Source organism: Tenrec ecaudatus, chromosome 8 (assembly GCF_050624435.1).
Source record: "Tenrec ecaudatus isolate mTenEca1 chromosome 8, mTenEca1.hap1, whole genome shotgun sequence".
Classification (NCBI taxonomy): Eukaryota; Metazoa; Chordata; class Mammalia; order Afrosoricida; family Tenrecidae; genus Tenrec; species Tenrec ecaudatus.
This window is the reverse complement of record NC_134537.1, coordinates 163,613,407-163,623,281: the sequence shown is the minus strand read 5'-3', so window position 1 is coordinate 163,623,281 and position 9,875 is coordinate 163,613,407. Positions and strand designations below refer to the sequence as shown.

The 9,875-nt window shown below is 54.1% G+C and overlaps 1 protein-coding gene across 4 annotated transcripts in view; it reads left to right on the top strand.

Annotated features, from left to right (window-relative positions):
• The first annotated feature begins 1,617 nt into the window (after positions 1–1,617).
• ASAP2 (ArfGAP with SH3 domain, ankyrin repeat and PH domain 2) overlaps positions 1,618–9,875 on the top strand; it is a 202,054-nt gene continuing 193,796 nt past the window's right edge. For all 4 annotated transcript variants that reach the window (XM_075557132.1, XM_075557131.1, XM_075557130.1 and 1 more), the window contains exon 1: positions 1,618–2,060. In XM_075557132.1, the coding sequence (XP_075413247.1) occupies positions 1,935–2,060 (126 nt within the window). In that variant the 5' untranslated portion in view covers positions 1,618–1,934. The remainder of the gene's footprint in view (positions 2,061–9,875) is intronic.

The window sequence follows — 9,875 nt, the reverse complement described above, 5'->3', positions numbered from 1 at the left end:
ATTACTCAAAGATATCAAAAGTCCAAACAAAAAACAAGCCAAGGAAGCAGCAGTTTTAAAAACGCTTTACTTAGTGCAATGACAGAAGCTATCCACCAATCTAGCTGTTGGTAAAAAAGCTGAATTTCACACACAATGTTACTCAAATACCAAAGGCCATACATAACGTCTGACCCAAGCTTCCACCTCACTCATATGGCAAATTCTTAGATGGGAGCTTAAAAAAAAGGGTTTGACTGGCGCACTGTCCTGCCGTGTCAGGAGACAGCGTTGTCTGACATATTGAGTTTCCAGTGTCTCTCACACTTCCTCCGTTTAGATGCACAAACGGTTTTTGTCAAGTTTCTCTGGGCTTTATTGCTGGCGGCTACAGAAACCATGCCACATGCCTGGCATAGAGCTATGACGTCTTCAGAGCTTCTAGATTAAACAGTAACAGTTACTATGACAATTTCCTGAAATTAAATGAAAACTTGTCAGGATTCAAACGCCTCGTGGGAGCACTCATGCCACTGACCTGCTCTGGGGCACGCTCTCTCTGAACACGTCGAAATGGCTATTCCTGTTCACTGTATTCTCTCCTGTAGCTCCCTGCCTTCTTTCATTTCCACAGGAATAGCTGTTTCCGAGTTTTCAGTTAATCAGAGTGGGTCCTGGTCTTGGGCCTGAGAGCGGTTTCCAGCCGAGAATGATCTAGACTGGGACGTGTAACAGTGGGCTTGCGGCATCCAGAAGTGCTGCCAACTTTGGAGTCTGAAACCCATGATTCAGTCTGCATTGTGCCATTTACGGTGCAGTCTTGGGCAAAATGCTTGCCTTCGACGTGCCATACAGCACCGCCTCTACCTCCGCACACGGCGGATTGGGGGATTACGTCACTCTCTGGGAAGCCCGTGCACACCTCACAGTGCGATCACCCGGCGACTGCGGAATCTCTCCGTGGGACCCAGCTGCCCCGGCGCAGAGCGGGGCTTTGTTCCCGGGTGGAGCTCCGCTCCGGCAGGGGGCGGGCTCCTCCCACTTTCGTCTGCGGGCCTCTCTCGCCCCGCGGCTCCAGGGAGCCTCTCGCCGGGTCCTCGCCGCAGGGCGGGGTTGGGCTGAGGAAGCGTGAACTCCAACTTGGGCGGGAGAGTGTCCGCGAGCAACCTGCTCACACACCCCCTCGCGGACTGAGGAATCGGGGAAGGGCCTGGGCAGTGGACTTCGACCCGAGGAGGGAGGGGGTCTGGTGGCCGGACCGGGCCGGGTCGGGCTGGGCCGGGGCACACCCTCGAAGGCCGGCGCGCCCAGCTGGGGCCCCAGGAGCCTCAGACAATGCAGCGCGCAGGGCGCCGGCCCGTGCGACTCCGCGCGCCGCCTTCCTTCCTGCAGGATTAGCTCCGCGGCGGTGGCGGCGGCGAGCGCGCTGATTGGCTGCCCGGCCCGCCCGCCGCCCGCGCGCCCCGCCCCGCCCCGCCCCGCCCTGCGCTCGCTCGGCCGCCGCCGCCGCCCGGACCCGCCCCCTCTCCGCAGGAGGCTGTCGGCGCCCGAGGCTGGGCGGCGGGCAGTTCCCACCGCCTCTGTGCGCCCGACTCGGGGCTCGCTCGCTCGCTCGCTCGCTCGCTCGCGGAAGGGCGGTGGGTGACGAGGGCGGACGCGCCGGAGCCCGGGCCGCGGCCGTGCAGACCCGCGCCGGGCCGAGCCGAGCTGCGCGCGCGCCCTCGCTCGCTCTCCCGCCGGCCGGGCTGCGTGTGGGCTCGGCGGGCGCCCGGCTCCCTCCCCGCGGCCCTCGAGCCGCCCCGACCCGCGTCCCTTTGTCCCCCGGGCCGTGCCGGGCGGGAGCTGCGGGCGCGGCGGCGTCCGTGCGGTCGGTCGGTCGGTCGGTCGGCGCCTGCTGCAGCGGCCGAGGCGGCGGCTCTCCCGCCGCGGGCCGCCCGCTCCCCCGCGCCGGGGCGATGCCGGACCAGATCTCCGTGTCGGAATTCGTGGCCGAGACCCATGAGGACTACAAGGCGCCCACTGCCTCCAGCTTCACCACCCGCACTGCCCAGTGCCGGAACACGGTGGCGGCCATCGAGGAGGTGAGCGCGCCGCGGCAGGGCCTCGGTGCAGCGCGGCGGCCCGCACCGCAGGGAGCGCAGCCCGGCTGCCCCGCGCGCCGCCCGCACGCGCCCCCGGGCCCCGGGCGCCCAGGTCGGGGGGCTGCCCCTCCCCCTCCCCACCCCCCACCCCCGCCCCATAACCGGGGGAAAAGTTTCTTTTCCTTCTGAATCCCGGAGCGGCAGGGTTAATCCGTTCTGACACAGAAGCTCTTTGTTCCCGGTGTGGGTTGCTCGCAGGGGACGTCTGATGCTTACCTTTAGGCCTTATTGAAGAAAAACGCCCCCACCCCCTTTACTCTCGTGGATTTTGTAGGCCGCCCCCCCAGCCTCCCCCCTCCTAATGCGGCCAACTTTGACCGCAAAGTCGGTGTCGGCGGTGGAGCTGGAGACCCCCCTCCTTGCGCCCCGCCACTTGCTCTGCGTGCGGAAGCTTGGGTTTGCGGACTTCGGAGCGAAACACTTGATCCCATCTCCGCGGTGTAGAACGCCGCCGCCCTGCAGTCGGCCCGAGTTCAACACCCCCCCCCCCCCCAGTTGTGGGGCCCGCAGGTACGAGAGCGTTGAGTGCTCGAAGCCCCTTTCTCACTCTCTGGCCTTGCTGTACCCTCGGAGTCCAACCACCCTCCACTGCCAGCTTCATCCAGTTTGGGGCGTGCAGTCTTAGCCAGGCAGGCCCGAGCCAGTTCCACGCCGTGCACAATCTCCAGTCATTGCAGCAAGGTGTAGGGATCGGTGCTTTTAGACCCCAAAGGCCTTTCGTAGCCGCTCCCCAGTTACTTGTGTCTTACGTGCTCGGACCCCAGCGGCAGGGCAGCAAGTAGGTGAAAGGCCTGATTTTACTGAAGTGCATTCAGGGTGCAAAGTCACGGAGCCTAGATGCTAACCAGCAGCCCTTCAACATCCTGGGGTGAGAGAATCCTTTGGCATGCACAAGCTTCGTTTGGTAATGAAAGCTGCATGCAGTAGGGGCAGGTGCAGGGTTTGCATCTGGGACCACTGTTTACTGTTAGTTGCTTGGATAGCTTCACTTGGGGGGGGGGTGCGGTTTTGTTTCTGAGTGTGGTGTGGAGGATTAGAGGCTGTGTAGTGAGTGTTTAGCTCTCTGGATGGCTCATAAGCCACTACAAAAAAGCAATGACGGGCAGATAAGTATGTTTCTCTTGGCCATTGTCAAGTTATGGTGTTGGAGGTATTTCAGAAGAGAAATACTGGGGGAGTCATTCAAGAGCTGGAAATTAAGTGGTAGTATCCTCTCCCCCCTTCGCCCCCCACTTGAACAGAGCATCTGCAGCTGGGAATCACTTGAGAAAAATCAAGAATGATTTCCTGCATTGGAATTTCCCCCCTGTAGATACTAACAGTCAGTAAATAGGTTAAATCAAAAGTAACCCCTTCGGCATTCTGAGTGTTGTCTGCATGGTTAATGTAACCTCCCTCCCTCCTGTCTTCTCTTCTTACTTTTGGTGGCAGGGAGCTGCTTGGAAATTGGTTGCAGGCAGTTCTTTGATGGTCCTCTCCTTAATTTTCCTTTAATCAGCAAGGGTGAACACGATGCCTTCAGATGAGTGGTGGGCAGGAATATGAAGTTTGCTTTGAAATACTGCTGGGAAAACCGGAGGAAACGATTCATGAGCTTCCAGAGAGGTAGCAGAATGTTTCTTGAAGGAAGCTTTGTACACAATGCCTTGGGAAAACCACTTGATTGTGTTTCAAGTTCTGTTGCTTTCTCCCATGGTGCTTTGTCAGTTCTGTGTTAAGAGCACTGGCAGGCGTTGGAAAGCAGGGCCAGCAGGCACTGCCACCAAGACTGGTGTCTCCCTTCTCTGGTTCATTTTCATTTGCGGTTGGTGTTTCTAAAGTTGCTCTTGGATGATGGACAGGAGATTAATCTAGAGCTCAGTTACTGAGTAGATTAAAATGATACTGGATTTGGTCCTTTTTATTAAACTGCAAGCTTGCTCCGGATCACCACCGCGGAAACACAAGGATTAGCTAGTGTCTCAAAAAATGGGGACAGTCAAAATGATTTCAGTCCTGTCTCACTTTACACCCATTCAGTGTCCATCATTTGCTGACAGTCCCTGTGAAACTGGATGACCAGGATGACTAAAATTTCAACACTGCTTACTTTTGAAGAGGGATCCCTATGGAGAACATTCATTTCCCTGGTGGTGAATGTTCGGTTCCATTCCCAGATCTTGTGCCGGCCCTGGGTTTATGACCAACGATGCCCCCAGATTGGGGTTTTTACACATGGACTTTTCATACTGGAGAATGGGTATTTTGACAAAGTTACTTATTTAACAGAAATAAAGTAAATTTAAAATTTGCCAGCTCATGATCTTACATTTAGAAAATGGAGTCATGGAATTAGTGAACTATTTTAAATGGAATACTGTTGTTTGGTGTCAGAGTTGATTCTGGGGCTCCCCTCCATCCTCCCCAACTCCTCCCTATCACCCCTTGTTCCAGAGGGTTTTCAGAAGCAGATTGTCAGGCTTGTCTTCGAACATATTTCTGGGTGGATTTGAACTCTTAACCTTTAGGCTAGTACTTAAGCATTGCTTATTCCACCCACCCAGGGACTCCTGATTACCTAATGTGCATCTGTTACTTCTAATATAGCCCCAAATCACTTTACAATTAAAAATGACCTTTCCATGTGTACACCTGTAACTGGGATAGTATTAGTGCCCCGTGATGGACCCTGTTTATGTCTGCTGTATTCAGTCCTCATCCTGCTGTGCAGATAAGGAAATAGAGACTTCCGCATGGTTAGTTAACTTGTGCAAGATTGTAGAACCAGCTCGTGGAAGGGCTGGGATTTGAACTTGGCCCCATGCTGATTTTCCCTTCATTCTTATTCATACTGCATTCTCTCAGTCACTCCTTGGTTAGATAGACATGAAGTTTGGTCTCCATCTCTTCCAGTGTTTTCTCTCATTCCTCGGGGCAACGATGCATACTTAATGACTTGACCAGTGGTGGGGAGGGCCTCCTGGGAGAGCACACGTGGCCTGCCACACAGCACAGGGCCTCACAGGCTCTTCTCAGGGCACATCGTAGTCAATCTGTAGCTCTAAGGGACCGGCTGCAGTCCAGAGAATCATAGGTGGAGTGAGGATGGCCTTTAATTGAGGAGGTGGGGAAGCAGGGACAGTAGTGAGGTAGGGGACTGGATGGATTGTTGAATAAGTGGGGTTGGGGATATAAAAGCTGACTCAAAGCCAGAGGGGAAAGGTGAGGGGAGAAAGGGGGAACTGATTACAATGATCTACATGTAAACCCCTTCCCCCAGGGGGACAAATAGAGTAGTGGATGAAGGGAGACAGTGGTTGGTGTAAGATGTGAAAAAAAAAAAATAAATTATCAAAGGTTCATGTGGCGGGGGGTGTGGTGGGGGGAGGAGAGGAAAAATGAGCTGATACCAAGGGCTCAAGTAGAAAGAAAATGTTTAGAAAATGATGATGACAACATATATATAAATGTGCTGGACACAATGGATTGATGTACGGATTGTGATAAGAGCTGTAAGAGCCCCTAATAAAATGATTTTTTGAAAAGAAAGAATTGAACCTGGATCTCCCCACATGGAACATGAAAATTCTACCACTGAGCCGTTTACTGGAGCCCTTGTGGCCTGATGGTTACATGCTTTGCTGGTTGCTAACTGCAAGGTCAGTAGTTGAAACCATTCACGGCTCCTCGAGAGAAAGACAGGGCTTTCTAGTCTCATAAAGAGTTACAGTCTTAGAAACTGATGCAGGTAGTTCTCTCCTGCCCTGTAGGGTCACTCTGAGTCGCATCAGCTTGATGGCAGTGAGGTTGGTTTTGGTTTTGAACTATTTCTTCCCCCTGGATAGCTATCATCCCCATGATTAGATTGTAGCCAGTGATATGCAGGGGAGATGCTCACTGTGTTAAACTTTCACTTAGAGCACTGCTGGATGAGGTCATGGTTTTCACGTGGCTTTTGCAAACAGCAAAATCTGGTTCTGCAGCTGGAGGGAGTCAGCCTCGTGTTTTGGAAATAATGGAAAAAATAAGTAGCTATGGCATAAATGTGAAAAGTGAGCTGCACCTCCTCCCCTTCTTTTCTTCTTCAGTGTTGTTTCTGCCTTGATTTCTTTGAGTCCCTGGGCACTTTGAAATACTCTCAAACTACGTACTTAGGATATTTATGCTTTTTTGGTCCTTCTCTCTTATTTGACATTGTTAGATGTGTCGTTTTACAGATAAACTTGTTGACGTGTAAGTAGGACAATTTAATCTGTTTCCATTCCTGCAATGTTGTCCTTGTTACCCTGGAAATCTCCTGCTGTCACTAGTGGAGGGTTTCAGAGGCAGGGTGGAAGGAGCACTGGGCCATGCAGACTCCCAGGGGGCCTGATCTCCTCAGGGCCAGATCCACCTCCCAGCGGTCACAGTGGGAACCAGGCCTACGTGCTTCCCAGGGAAGAATGTGACTTGGGATCTTAGCCCTTTGCTGAGTCTTTGAACAAACAACTCCCCTAGATCCCAGACTGCCAGCATTTGAATGTGTTGTCGGACATCACATGTGTTCCGAAGTCTGGATTAATGTGTGGGGAAATGTGAGACTTCTGGGGTAAACATAATCTTCTAATGTGGTCTCCCTCCCCTCCTTACTGAATGCAATTTCTCTCTCTTGTGATTAATAGCTAAGTACTAACCCTACCCCTGGTGGGTTCCACAGTCGAGGTTTACTGAGCCCTGCAGTGCGGGAAGCTGTCTGCTGAGTGAGTGGGAAGGACTACGTCCTCTCTACCCTCATGGACTGGCTTGTTATCCGGCGTGTTGAATGGATGATAGTGAGAAAACCAGTGATTTTGCACATTCACAGTTGTATGTCTGACCCCCTCCCAGGGGCGGACAACAGAAAAGTGGGTAAAGGAGGCATCAGTCAGTGTAAGACATGAAAAAATAATAATTTATAAATTATCAAGGGTTCATGAGGGAGGGAGGGGAAAATGAGGAGCTGATAGCAAGGGCTCAAGTAGAAAGCAAACGTTTTGAGAATGATGACAGCAACAAATGTACAAATGTGCTTGACACAATGGATGGATTGTGATAAGAGTTGTACGAACCCCCAATAAAATGATTTAAAAAATAAAACAGTGTATGGCTGGTGGTGGTGAGCAGCTAAGTTCCTGAGCAGGGGCTCCAGGTCCGTACAGTTACAAAGGAAGCTTGCATCGCAGTGTGTCACTGTCTGCAGGAGATGCAGTGTGGTCTCCTCAGCCACTGGGATACCAGGAGGTGGTCTGGAGGGAGAGAGTGGCTGTGATGGGTCTAGTGGGACAGGGACACTGCTTGGTGAGTGCTGGGTGCCCACAGGGGACTGAGGCCAGAGCAGTGGCTGCTAGTGTCCTGAAGGTGGTCAGTTTTGGGGGCCAAGAAGGAACCAGGAGCCTGAGGTCTGGTCCAAGCCCTGAGGGCTGCAGGACTGGGTCCTGGCTGTGACCACAAGAAACCTTGGGAAGATGGAGTGTGGGGTACTTGGGGCTCTCGAGACTCCCATCAGCAGACCATACCCATGCAGCCCCTAACCTTTCCTTGATAACCCTCTTGGGCAGGTACAGGCCAGGGCCGCAGGCTGCTGGTCGGGATGTGGGGTAGGGTTGGGGCGGGGGGTGAGGCTGTTAGCAGGTATTCGGCCAGCAGAAGTTGTAGTTTCAGGTTATGGTGTAGGAGGAGGCCGACAGCCCAGCCGAGGGGGTGCTGCTTGGGTGGAGGGGAGGTTCAGTGGGCATCGTGGGCCCCCTTGCCTCCTGTGACCTCTGGACTCTTGCATGTGGATAGAGAGTCCCCTGTCCCCAACTAAGCCACCAATGGTGTTTTGGAACCATTGAAAGGATGAGCCATGGCCTCCCAATCTGAAAATAAGTCCAATGGAGGCAGGAGAGGGGGAGGGTCCTGGGCATGGATGTGGTGCTGGGGGTGGGGACACTGAAGCCATCTGGCTTGGGAAGACTGAATGACTCTCCTGCATGGTTTTTGGGGGGCGGGGGTGGAGAGGCTAGCTGTTCTGCAGTGACGGGAAGGATGGTGGTAGTAGTGGCAGGTGACCTGGTCAGGGGCCTGTCGCAGGTAAGGGGCGGAGGTGATGGGGGTCATCTTCCATTCCCAGGTAAGTGTGCCCTCCTGTCTACACCGTGTGCAGGGCTGGGCGTACCTGGGGCTGCCCGAAGCAGCAGGGAGGTGTGACTCAATCTTGAAGTCAAGGTCGTCATCCTCCTCCACATGCCTGCCACGTGCTGCTCAGTCACTAAGGTCCTTAGGGACATGCTTATTGACTCCGTAGGGAATGGCTGAGTCAGCCTCAGTGGTGGCTTTTTCAGAGCCACTCAGTTCCCAGTGGGACACTCAGGCCCGGGGTTTGGAGTCATCCTGGATTCTCAACACCTCATTCCAGGGCCTCGTGTGGCACATACACAGGCCTTCCAGAGACTTCCATGTCCAGTACGGCATCTGGCTTTCTCCATGAGCATTTGAAGAAGGGCCCCTTTCCTTGGCCTCAGCAGTCACATGTGTCTAGTGGTGGCGTATCAGACAGCACAGTTTTAGAGCATTTTCACCATCAGCGGAAATTCTATTGGAGAAGGCTATTTGAGACCCACAGACCAGCAGCAGCAGCATCACTGGGGGAGCTTGTGAGACATGCAGGATCTCAGCCCTCACCTGGCCCAGGTCTTAAGAATTACCTCCAGGTATCTTATGTGCACAGTGACGTCTGGGGAGCTCTGCCCTCCAGTGTGAGTCGCAGTGCACAGTAGAGCCCTGGGTACGTTTCTGTGACTGGAGATGCCCGAGCTCGCTCCCTGCAGGTCTGATTTCATTGGTTTGACTGGGACCCGAAGTGTGGGAAGGCCCTGGGGCGAGAGTGGGCTCAGAGCCTTGGAACAAGGGAGGAAGACAACCGTTCCTGGAGAGGAGGGAGATCAGGGTGGGAGATGGCCAGAGAGGTGGCTGGTCTGGTCACAGTGAGCCTATGGGTCTTGGGAAGGGAACTAGATTTGGCTGGAGCGTGATGGGAACCCACTGGAAGGTTTTGAGCAGGGGAGCGGTGTCAGCTGATTTCCACTGTGAGAAGCTCACTGGGGTGGTGCGGGGACTGGACTCGCGGGGCACTATGGCCATCGTGCCAGTAAGCGTGTCTGCAACCAGGGGCTGGCGGTGAGAAGGGTTGAGTGAGGGCTGTCGGGCAAGAAGAACTATCAGAACCTGCTAACTGGTTCTTGCCGTGTGTGCCCCCTCCCTCCCCGCCCAACTGTCTGCAAGTCCGTTTCTGTTCCTAGTGACTGGTGGCTAGGACAGAGGTGCATGAAGCCCAGGTCCTGCCGCAGGTCAGACCAAGCCAGTGCGTTTGGGTCACAGGCGGCGGGATGGACCCTCCAGTGTCGATGTGGTTGGCGCAGCTGGCACAGTCTGGTGATGTTGTCATCGTCAAGTGTTGTGTCCTTTTTGAAAGGCTCAATGTGACTGGCGATAAAAACTGGGGCGACCAGCCCTCAACACATAACTTGCTTCGCTGTGGACACTGGCCAGAGAGTGAAGCAGAGCAGGGCTGCATAGGCCGGCATTAGCTGCTGCCCTCTGCTCAGTTTCTAGGCAGACAGTAGCCGGCGAGACTTCTTGGATGCCGGGAATGCTGCTCCTCTTTCAGTTCCCCCAAGCATTCTGTGTGAAATAGTGTGAGCTTTTTTCTTAGACATTTTCTGTGTCGTTATATCCTTCAAGTGGCTTGTAAGCACCCTTCCCAGTGATGTTTGTACT